Below are 12954 nucleotides of genomic sequence, written 5' to 3' on the forward strand. Positions count from 1 at the left end.
GTTCGACGCGTAAGAGCGAAAATGTTCCCCCCACCTTATGCTCGATGTCAACCATCGAAGCCAGTAATTTAAAATTTATGGCACTGCTTAATTATTTTATTGCTCACACACGCGCCCACCCCAAGAATGACACAATTAGTGCGCGAGTTTTTTTCTGGTTTTTAACCAGAGCTGTAATTCAGCTGGTAAAATTACACGCCAAGCGGCAGATGAACGCAACTTTATAACATATTGTTTAGTGTTGAAAAAATCCGAAAAACCCCCTCCCCCAGAAAATATACATTCGCACAATACCCAACAGAACAAAACTGCAGCCGTCTGTTTCCCTCTCTCTTTCTCTCTTCTCTCTATCCATACTTTTGCGTCGTTGCAGTACGAGCGATGGGGATGGACGATAATTATCATCGCTTGCTGGACCAAAACATGGCGTTGATCGACACCCCACTAGTTGCGCCCGCCCACGCTTACTTCCCGCACCACTACAAGACGGCCCTCTATCCGTACAACATCTCCGGTTACCACCACCAGCACCAGCACGGGCTGCACGGTGGTCACTTTGGTACGGTTCACAACGGTAACGGTAACGGCAACGGCAACGGCAACAACAACCACTACTACAACAACAACAATCATAACGGTGGTTACCACGGGAACGGAAACGGTGACTATCTGGCCGCTTCGGTGTCCTCGCCCGTAGACAACATTCTGATCAGCATGAATGGCGACGGGAACGGGGCGGACGCAGCGATCGAATACGGAGGCTTCTACGACAATGCGGTCGAACGTCAAAGTAGGTACCATCCCAACCCACACCAACACAACAACCACTACCACCTACCCACACAACCACAATGTGCCCGCCTAGTAAACCGTGCAATTTCCCGCGCTAAAACAGATAACGGGAGTGGGAGGGGATGGGGGCACTGCCAGTTTGTTAGTAGATAACCGCCCACCACTGGATGCCGCGATCGCTCGTTTTACTACTCGCCTCTTCCCAGCCCCTCTCAAAAAACGTGCACCCTTGCCTAGTCTAGTCTGATTACCGCAGTTCCACGCCACCAGTAGTTTGCTAGGGCTCCGAAAGTTGCTCCTACTAACAGAGAAAAAAAAGTACTTTTAGATCCAAGTTTTGCTTTCCGTTCAGTGCGCTGACTTTAGTGTTTGTTTGTTCGTTGTTTTTTCTTTCGGTTTCGTTTCTGTTCTTTTTTTTTGTCATTGTTTCGTAGTTTGCTGATTTTTTTGTTTCTCTTCAACCGTATTTGTTCCGTGTGCCGCCTTGGTTATCACTGCTGCCACCATGCAAACAAAAAAACAATCGCCTATCATGTGTACACTAGCATTACACGATATATTTTTTTTCTCAACCCCCTCAGACAGTAGCATACACTTTTATATCACAGTTCACAGCATTCTCACTCGCGGCATTGCATCCACATCACAAGACACCAAGCAGGCTGGAAACAGCGCGCCACTGTGCAACGCTATAGTTGAATGGCCCCCCCACCGCGAAACACATCCGAAATGGTTTGATCTTTCACAGCCAGGGCGCGCGCGGGTAGAAGAAGGAACAGTGTAGGTTGCAAACGTCAGCCAGTTTTTTTTATTGCTGTGTTCTTTCATTAATACGTTCAGTGAACGGGAGGATTGTTCGAATGAGGGTCTGCCTAAATCAAACAGTATAGATTATTGGCCACAACAGGATGTTTAAAGAGTGGCTACTAACGATGACTGAATGAATGCAAATAACAAATAGAGTGTATCTTCTTTCGTATCAATGGTAATATCACATTTTTGTAACGGATGTTTTACGGTGGATAGTTTCATATTAGTCATTGATTTTTTTTTCTTCAAATATTAGTCATTGAATTGTTGAAAGGTTTACAGTAGTTATCAGATGTGTTATTGTATTGTGTTAGAGTTCATGGATTCAACGATATAGAAATTTGCTGATTGAAATAAAACATAGAATCATTGGAATATAAAAGAAAAGAATTAAAATAAACATAAATAATTTCAAGCGCCACATTTTGACGTTGTTGGTTGTAATATATGGAGCCAATAACTAAAATTAAATCTTTAGAAATACCTTAAGTAATAAACCGATTCACTAGGAAACATTGTTGTACCAAAAATAACACAAGAATTTAGTCTATAACATTATGAGCAATTTTAAACGAATATAAACTAAAAAAAAAAATAATCGAAAATTACTCGAGATCAAAAAGTCCGTGCTAAAAATTTTACTACCAAAGATTAATTTTATTCAAGATTTAGAATTGATGTCCGAAAAACCGTTGAGATTACTTATAAATCAATTTTCTTCCAAAGAACATGAACTTTACCAAATACAAAACAAACTTAAGAGCTCGAACCGAGAGCCCTCTAAGAGAGTGACAATTATAAGAATATTTCCATGCGTGTCACCCCTACACGGATGCTATCCGCAAGAATAATTTAATTTAATTAAATTTAATTGATTATCATGCGTGTATGAGGTGACACCTAAAACAAAAACGCTATCTCTAATTCCTTTTAAAAAAGGCCACAACCAATGACCGAAACGTCGGATGTAAAGAAAATTGTCGTTTATGTTATTTACCGAAATTGCAAAGCCGGGAAAAGAAATTTGTTTTACCCTGCCAAGATATTTTTGAATTTTGTATCGACCATAACAAGATGTTGGAATATGAAATAGTTTTCATATATTGTTTAAACAACTCGAATCATGTTGATTTTTTTCCTGATGCAGTACTTATGAGCAATTCCACGAAAAAAGGAAAACCATTTTTGATTTGGCTGACGTTCCTATAGGCAAAAGACGCCATTTTGTGCTATTGGTTTGATTTTTTGGAACACGACTCTTTTTTGAGAAGCTATTGAAAAATGCTATTATATTATTGCTACTGGTAAGGTAATGATGATTACATATAAAAGCTACAAAAGATTACCTAAACAATGCAATCGGCCCGATCATGGAGAACAACAAGTTATGATTTTTTGAAAAAAAAAATTTTTTCGGGGAATTTTTTTTTTATGGACAAAATTGCTATCTCCAACTTTTCCAAAGACAATATGCCCATTATTCAAACCATTTTGGCTGTAGAAATATTTTTCAATTCCAATAGCGCACTCTATGGGGAATTCAAAATATTTCTACAGTCAAAACGGCTTGTTTGATTGGCATGGTCTCTTTGGCAAAGATGTAGATAATAATTTGGTTCTTCCATAAAAATTTACCCTGCGAAAAAAAAATATTTTTGTCTCAATATATTTTTTTTTTCCTGATTTCTTCAGGATCGGACTGGTTGCAATGTTAAGAAATTTTTTTGTAGTTTTTATAAAAAAATATAATCTAAAAAAATGAGCTCTTTTAGATAAGGTATTAAACGTCTTAGTCAGTGGTTTTCTTCGGCAGGTTTTTGCATAAGATTGCGGCAGAAAAGCTGCCGAAGAATACCACAGACGAAGACGTTCGATACCTTATTTAATTTTTACTTTTTCTTTTACTTATTATTTTCAAAAACCAAATATTTTTTCTAGTGTGTATATTTTTTTCGGAAAGACAAATTTACCATCTACAACTGTGTCGAAGACATCACACCGATTAAACAAACAGATTTGGTGCTAAAATTATTTTAAATCATTAATACCTTACAAGAATAGCATTTTTCAAAAGCTTCTCAAAAATGAAACGTGTTCCAAAAAATTAAACCAATGCCACAAAATGTCATCTTCTGCCTATAGAAACGTCTATGAAAGTTTCAGCCAAATCAAAAATGACAATTTGAACAAAAAATTTTGAAACTGGTACATTTTTTGTGAAACTACTCCATGAAAAATTGCCTAAACAATGAAGGCTGTCCGATCATAAAAAAAGTTTTAATTCAAAAAAACTATTTATTTTTTAACAGGGCATGACTATTTTAAGAAGGACAATTATTATCTTCCATTTTAAGTTTTCGTAAAAATGTTATATCTCAAGATTGGCTAATACTACCACAGGGAGGTAAATGCTTTTTACGTGAAATTTTCCGCAAAATACGATGAAACCATCAAATTTAAAATAATATTAAGTGCATTGGCCGAAAAATGCAAATTTAATTTTAAAATACAAAAATAATCTATCTGGCAAAACTTCCTGTCAAAAACAATATATTTTCTGGATTCCTTGGTTTATTTTCTTAAAAATTTACTCATCACTATTTTTCGGGTGCCTCACGTCTATTAATTATAAAATAAAATAATTACGAAGTTTACAACTTATTTCGAAAAAATGTGATATGTCGAGATTGGCTCATATTACCTCGAAAGGATAGTTGTTTCTTATGTGAGATTTTCCAAGGAACACGATGAAATAATCAAATTTTAAATAAAAATGGCTGCATTTGCCGAAAAAGGTAAATTTAGTTTTCAAATACAAAAATAATTTATCTGACAACACTTCCGGTCAAAACTTATATTTTTTCTGGATTCCTTGGTTTATTTTTGCCTTTCTCCTAGAAAGGTATAGCAATCACTTGCCAAACCGAAGATATAAAAGTGCTCCAAAGGGCCGAATGGCATATATCACACGACTAAGCTCGACGAGCTGAGCATTTTCTGTGTGTGTATGTGTGTGTGTATGTGCAGATTTTTTTTCTTACTCACTTTTCTCAGAGATGGCTGTCCCGATTTTCATGAAATTAATTGCAAATGAAAGGTCTTGTTGTCGCATAAGACCCTATTGAATTTTATTGTAATCGGATTTATAGTTTAGAAGTTATGTTTCAAAATGTAAAAATCATGAAACATCATTATCTCTAAAACCACACAACCGATTTCAATAAAATTGGTTTCAAATGAACGGGCTCCCCAAAAAATCTTTAACTTTTGATTTTCATAAAGATTGAACTTGTGATTCAAAAGTTATTCAAAGAAACGTGTTCTGAAGACTATTTAATCTCACTCATGTTCCTCAGAGATGGCTGGACCGATTTTCATAAAATCAGTGTCAAATGGAAGGTCTTGTTGCCCCATAAGACCCTATTGATTTGTTTTGTAATCGGACTATTACTTTGACTGTTATGTTTAAAAATGTGAAATCCAGCTATGAAAAGGAACATATTCCGACGACTACATAAACTCACTCATTTTTCTCAGAGATGGCTGAACCGATTTCCACAAAATTAGTGTCAATTGATAAGTATAGCTGCCTCATAACACCCTATTGAATTTTACTGTAATCGAACTGTAACTTCGTCTGTAATGTCCCGAAATGTGAAAACCACGAAACTTCATTATCTCAGAAACTACACAACCGAATTGATCAACATTATTATCAGACAAGCGGACTAGTTAAGCGTTAACTGATGAATTATGATTGAACACGTGGTTTCAAAGTTTGGCTGCCCTATACGTTCCCATTTCAATTGATTATAATCGAACTTAAGTAATCGTTATTAAATTGTTAGTAAAACAACGAAAGTCTATTATCTCAAAGATTACATGACTTATTTGAACATACGAACGAGTCATCTCTCAAACTTACAAATAACAAATTTCATAACAATTTGTTATGTGGCTCAAAAGTTATGGAAAGAAAAGAAATTCAAAGACTATTTAAAACGATACCTGCTTTGATCGATATTTGTGACCTCAATATAATTTAAAGTGGTCCCCGTGGCTCTGTAGCTAGCGATGTCGGTCGGCTAGCTCTCCCACACGGTTGTGATTTCGGGTTCGATTCCCGATCATGTCGAGGATCTTTTCGAGCTGAAAATTTTCTCGACTCAGCACTGGGGCACGGTGTATCGTTGTACTTATCCCGAAAACAATATCGATAACGAATTCTCTCAACTAATCTAGTTGATCGAGACCGCATAAGCCCCCCAGGCTAGCGTGCGATATTGTTTTTATATAATTTAAATGTGGTATCGTACTATTTGAACGTTCCAAATTCGTTGATTCGTTGATGCGTTTAAAGTCTGCAAATGCACGGAGAATCGGCCATAGGATATGATCAAAGTCAAATAACAAATCGTTTGAAATGATTGGTTTTATCGAAATGACAAAATTCTCGACTTTTTGCTTCTGTACATCGCCTTAATTTTGAATATATTCATATTGGGTGGTATTCGGTCATTTTCAGCAGATTTTCTGGCATCAATCTGACACCGGAAATACTCATATTGGGAAGTTATTAGTTATTTTGGTTGTTCTCCAAAAATTAAAAGTGGTCGTCTTTAAATTCAAAATGGTGTCCAGGGTCAATGTTTGGTTTCTATGCAACATCTCGATATCCATATTGAGTATTATTTGGTCATTTTCGACTGTTTCCTAGAAGTTGCCATTAAGCAATTCAAAATGGTGCCTGATTGGTTATTTTAAGATGTTTTTCACAAACCGGAAGTCACCGTCTTGGATTTCACAATGGTATTTAAGATAATTTCTGGCATCTGAGAGTCATTCTGATTGAAGAAACACCCATATTGAGTGTTATTCGATCATTTTCGGCTGTTTCCCAGGAACCGGAAGTCGCCAACCTAGAATCCAAAATGGGGTCTGTGATCGAATTCAGCTGCTGTGTATCATTCTAGTTCCGGAGATACTCATGTTTGGCGGAAATCGGCCATTTTTGGCTGTTTTCCAGAAACCAGAAATTGCCATCATAGAATTCAAAATGGTGTCTGCAGTCAATTTTTAGCTTCTTGCAACATTCTGGCTCCGAAGATACTCATATTGGGTGATATTTGGTCATTTACAGCTGATTTTCAGAAACCGGAAGTCGCCATCTTAGAATTCAAAATGGTATCTGTGGTCGATTTGAGCACCTGTGTATTATTCTAGATCCGGATATTATTATATTGGGTGGAAATCGGCCATTTTCGGCTGTTTTCCAGAAACCGTATGTTGCCATCTTACAATCCAAAATGTTACCTGAGGTCAATTATGGAACATATTTGTTACCACTGAAAACTTTCAATCACCAAATATGGTTCCATTTAGTTGATTAGTTCGCGAGATGTGCAGAAATTTATGCAGAAATATGTGCTTCCAGAAGAGGGACATATTTGTTACCTCTTGAAACATTCTCATACCAAATTTGGTTGTATTTTCTTGATTGTTTCTTGAGCTGTGCGAAAATTTGGTTTAATTGTATGGTACCTCTCCCTCATAGAAAAGGGAGGGGTGTCAAACCATTATGCACATGTTTGTTACCTCTATAAATATTCACCTGCCAAATTTGGTTCCATTCAGTTGGTTAGTTTTCAGGATGTGCAGAAATCTGTGTTTCATTTGTATGGCATCCTTCCCTTCCAAAAGAAGGAGGGGTGTCAAAACATTATGACAATATTTTTTACCACTAAAAGCATTTACCTGCCAAAATTGGTTCCATTTAGTTGATTAGTTTTCGAGATGGGCAGAAATTTGTGTTTCATTTGTATGGGACCCCTCCCTTCCAGAAGAGGGAGGGGTCTCAAACTATCATAGGAACCTTTATCGGCACCAAAAACCCCTACATACAAAGTTTCACGCCGATCGGCTCGGTAGTTTTCGAGCCTATATGGATCAGACAGACAGACAGACCGGACTGAATTTTTATATGTATAGAATACAACATCAATTTTTAAAACCCCTAAAGTGAATATACATTTATTGGATTGAAGCGTTCATGTAAATCTATTTTTTCAAATAATAAGTTTGAATGAGAAAGGCTTCGTATGGAATGAGTATTGGACATATTTAATATTTTGGAAAATTTTGATATTAATGACATTTTGACAATTATGACATATATGAAAATTATGACATTTATAACATATATGAAATTTATGACATTTATGACACATATGACATTTATGATATTTATGATATTGATGATATTTATGACATAAATGACATTTATGACAATTATGACATTCAGGACATTTATAACAATTATGACATGAGCCGTGTCAAATAAATGTGTGAACGAAAAAACAATTATGACATAACATTTATCACATTTAGCACATTGAAGATATTCATGAGAGTATATGACATTTATGACATTCTTGAAATTTATGTCATTTATGCAATTTTAAGACATTGTTAAACATATTTTGACATTCATTTATATTTTTTACATATTTGACATTGATGACATTTTTGACATTTTTTGAATTTTTTGAAATTTGTGACATTTTTGACATTTTTAACATTTATGACATTTATGACATTTGTGACAATTATGACATTTTTTAAATGTATGACATTTATGACATATATGACATTTATGACATTTATGACATTTATGACATTTGTGACATTTATGACATTTACGACATTAATAAATGTAACATATACATTTATGAAATTTATGATCTTTATGACACTAATGACATTAATGACATTAATGACGTTAATGACATTAATGACATTAATGACATTAATGACATTAATGACATTAATGACATTAATGACATTATTGACATTAATGACATTAATGACATTAATGACATTAATGACATTAATGACATTAATGACATTAATGACATTAATGACATTAATGACATTAATGACATTAATGACATTAATGACATTAATGACATTAATGACATTAATGACATTAATGACATTAATGACATTAATGACATTAATGACCTTAATGAGTATTAATGACAATAATGACATTAATGACATTAATGACATTAATGACATTAATGACATTAATGACATTAATGACATTAATGACATTAATGACATTTATGACATTTATGACATTTTTGACATTTATGACATTTATGACATTTATGACCAACCCAACTGATCTAGATTCAATCCTAGCCGACACCGGGAGATTTTCTGAGGCGAAAAATCTCTGGGATCACGCCTTCCATCGCATGAGGAAGTAAAGCCGTTGGCGCCGGTCCGTTAATATACGGGTCGTAAGTTAGGGACCTGGGTGTGGAGTCGCCTCCCTGGGCGTCGGTAATTGGCCACAACAGTGGCGGAACTAGACCGACGCAAAATAAGCGAGAATAAAAAAAAAATGACATTTATGACATTTATGACATTTATGACATTTATGACATTTATGACATTTATGACATTTATGACATTTATGACATTTATGACATTTATGACATTTAGGACATTTATGACATTTTTGAGATTTATGAAATTTATGACATATTATGACATTTATGACAATTAAGTAATTTTTGAGATTTATGACATTTGTGGCATTTATGACATATATGACATTCTTGAAATTTATGTCATTTATGAAATTTTATTACATTTATGACATTTATGACATTTATGACATTTATGACATTAATGACATTTATGACATTTATGACATTTATGACATTTATGACATTTATGACGTTTATGACATTTATGACATTTATGACATATATGACTTTTAAGAAATTTTTGAGATTTATGAAATTTATGGCATATTATGACATTTATGACAATTAAGAAATTTTTGAGATTTATGACATTTATGGCATTCATGACATTTCTTTTTTTTTCTTTATTCTCGCTTATTTTCCGTCGGTCTAGTTCCGCCACTGTTGTGGCCAATCACCGACGCCCAGGGAGGCGACTCCACATCCAGGACCCTAATTCACGACCCGTTTATTAACGGACCGGCGCCAACGGCTTTACTTCCTCATGCGATGGAAGGCGTGATCCCAGAGATTTTTCGCCTCAGAAAATCTCCCGGTGTCGGCTAGGATTGAATCTAGATCAGTTGGGTTGGTTGTGAGTGGATCACGCCACCTCACAACCATCGACACCTATGTCGGCGGTGGGATTCATTTGGTGGGACATTTATGACATTTATGACATTTAAGAAATTTTTGAGATTTATGACATATTACGACATTTATGACAATTAAGAAATTTTCGAGATTTATGACATTTATGGCATTTATGACATTTATGAAATTCTTGAAATTTATGTCATTTATGAAATTTTATGACATTTTTAAACATTTTTTAACATTTATTGATATATTTGACACATTTGACATTTATGACATTTTTTGAAATTTTGATATTTGTGGCATTTATGACATTTGTGACATTTGTGACATTTGTGACATATGTGACATTTTTTGGAATTTTTGACCAGAGCTGCGAAATAGAGAAAATGCCAAATTACTATCACACAACAGTAATTTCATTCTCTCAGATTGAGACCGATATTGAGTGCTACCCGTATCAATTCTCATTGAAAATCATGTCAGTGAAAAAAATTATATTATCTAGAATCATATTGAATATATTTGATCTGAGGTAATTAAATGCATAAAGTCTATGAAGTAAATGAGCATCTACATTCTCAAACACATAGACATCGCTAAACCAACACAGCGCGTGCGAAATTGCAGTAATCAGTATTACCACTGTCAACCGATTGAACCTGAAAGTAATTTCATTTCCAGCTCGTTGGTGCTGACATCGATATTCACAGCCCTCAATTTCAAGTGACGTTCTGTGGCTGACAGTGGAAATTCGCAGCTCTGTTTTTGACATTCTTGACATTTTTGACATTTTCGACATTTTCGGCATTTTCGACATTTATGACATTTATGATTTTATTTTATTTATGATTTTTTTTATGTTATTTATGATATTTATGAATATTTATGACATTTATGACATTATGATATTTATGAAATTTATGTTATTTTTACATTTTTGAAATTTTTGACATTTTTGACATTTTCGACATTTTTGACGTTTTTGACGTTTTTGACGTTTTTGACATTTTTGACATTTTTGACATTTTCGAAATTTTTGATATTCATGACAACTATAACATTTTTGACAAAAGTGACATATATTATATGTTTGACAGACGTATTTTGAAATTTGTGATATTTTGACATTCAGACTATTTCAATATTTTCAATCTATAGAAACAATTGTTATTAATGACAATTCTTGTTATTTTAGTATTTATGTTATTTTATTTGTTACATAAAGTATCAGTGGTCTTCCGAATAGTTTTTTCGGCGGCTCTTTGCATAAGACTGCTGCAGGAAACCTGCCGATGAAAACCACTGACAACGACGTTCGATACCTCATTTGAAATTTTTGACCTCTCGTCATATATTGCATAACTTAAATTTTCAAGTCCGGTGAACTTCTGAATTTCATAACATTATTTATATAGAGATCTCATATATATAGAGAACACCATCTCATATGATTGATATATAATAACATATTTGACACACATTTCATATTCAACATTTATGACTTTTTGTCCCTTGTTGACCTTTTTTAATGTAAAAAACTAATACTTGACATTATTGACATTTTTGACATATAATGATCCGACGTTTTTAATCTTTTCGGCATTTTATTTACTATAATCGACAGATTCAACATCCATGACGTGTCATATTAGATGCGCAACTAAGTTTTCGTTATTGTTTTTAAATAAAAATTCAACCTTATTTCGGTGAAAGCATGTACCTATTTCCTCGGAAAAGGCTGGACAGATGACTCATAACACTAAAGAATACAAAAGCAAGCTGTTCCAGCGTTTGGCATGGAATCCTATCGAGCAATTCTTCCAATGCAGCGTCTTCCAAGGTTTTCGGTCTTTCTTCACGCGGATAGTCGGCAACATCAATATTGCCGTCTTTGAAGCGACGAAACCAATCACGACACGTTGTTTTAGTTTGAGCAGCTTATCCGTATACTGTTGTTAACTCTCGATGCGCTTAGCAGTTGAGCAGTTTTTTAAATGAAATGAGATAAGCAAAACTTCCCGCAAAAGACGATTATCAGACGAGAAATCGGACGTTTTCATGATACACAAAATATATGACGCCACAATGAAATTACTGTGCTCATAAAATAATTTTATTCAAATCAGAGAGACGTGGTTTTTTTTTTAACTCTAATCAAAATATATTTTGAAAATACAACATTCAGTTAGGTTAGGTTGAAGAGGTAAAATAGATACCACTATTGAATTTTAATCAACATGAATTAAAGCATAATTATGTCTGCATTTTCTTAAGCAAATATAGAATTGAAATTTATATACGGAAAATTATTTGAATGATTATATTATTTCAATATGGGTCATTACATACCATTCCATATCAAAAAAAAGCACAAACTTGGAAACGACCAGAGCACGGATTTGGGTCAAAGTTGGGGGAATTATACATCTACGTTTGTGTCGATTGGAATACCCACCGACGCTCTTTTTTGTTGCAGAATATTGCATTTTTTGGTCAAAACCACTTTTTTGCCTCTCCTTACAATTTATCGACTTACGATGTCCATAAATTACTGTTAGATGATTTTTAATGAACCTAAACCAAAAAATCAATAAAAAATATAATTTACGACCGGAAGTGTTGCCAGACCGATTATTTTTGAATTTAAAAATAAATTTACATTTTTTGGCAAGCGCAGCCACTTTAATTTCACATATGATGATTGCATCGTGTTCCTTGAAAAATTTCACTTAAGAAATTTCTATCACCAAATCTATTATGAATCAATCTCGAGGTATACCATTTCTACGAAACCAGTTTTGAATTTCTCCATTTTATATGAAATAATCACATCTATTAAAAAATGTTTGTTAGCTTTTTAATCCAAAAACCAAACCAACAAATGGTTTTCGAGGGTTTTCTGCTCATCCAGTAATCCAAATTTTTTTTCTTCTTTTGCAGTGTTGCTTTTGTTTATCTCAATTATGTCCCAACAATTATTTTTTTTGATTGAAAGTTAAATTAAAATTGAAAGTTTTTTTCTTTGTTTTTGTTTCGTTCTCTTCATTGCACATTGGTCACTGTTTTGTTCATATCGCTTTATTCTACGGTAATTATGAATTGAAAACAACTTCGTTTCAATTTCCTCGTCATAATGGGATGCATAGATATGAATGGTAATAAAAAATACATACGTAACAAGAATTTGCTTACTTTTTTGTTTAGTAATGCGTGCTAA

General features: G+C 34.0%; 1 protein-coding gene across 9 annotated transcripts in view; it reads left to right on the forward strand.

Moving 5' to 3' along the window:
* Positions 1-12954, forward strand: part of LOC129718325 (uncharacterized) — a 530334-nt gene that overhangs the window by 475525 nt on the left and 41855 nt on the right. For 8 of the 9 annotated variants that reach the window (XM_055668998.1, XM_055668992.1, XM_055668993.1 and 5 more), the window contains one exon: positions 374-790. The exons of the other annotated variant lie outside the window; for it this stretch is intronic. In XM_055668998.1, the coding sequence (XP_055524973.1) occupies positions 374-790 (417 nt within the window). The remainder of the gene's footprint in view (positions 1-373; positions 791-12954) is intronic. 9 annotated transcript variants of the gene reach the window in all.

The sequence above is a fragment of the Wyeomyia smithii genome, chromosome 1, assembly GCF_029784165.1.
Source record: "Wyeomyia smithii strain HCP4-BCI-WySm-NY-G18 chromosome 1, ASM2978416v1, whole genome shotgun sequence".
Classification (NCBI taxonomy): Eukaryota; Metazoa; Arthropoda; class Insecta; order Diptera; family Culicidae; genus Wyeomyia; species Wyeomyia smithii.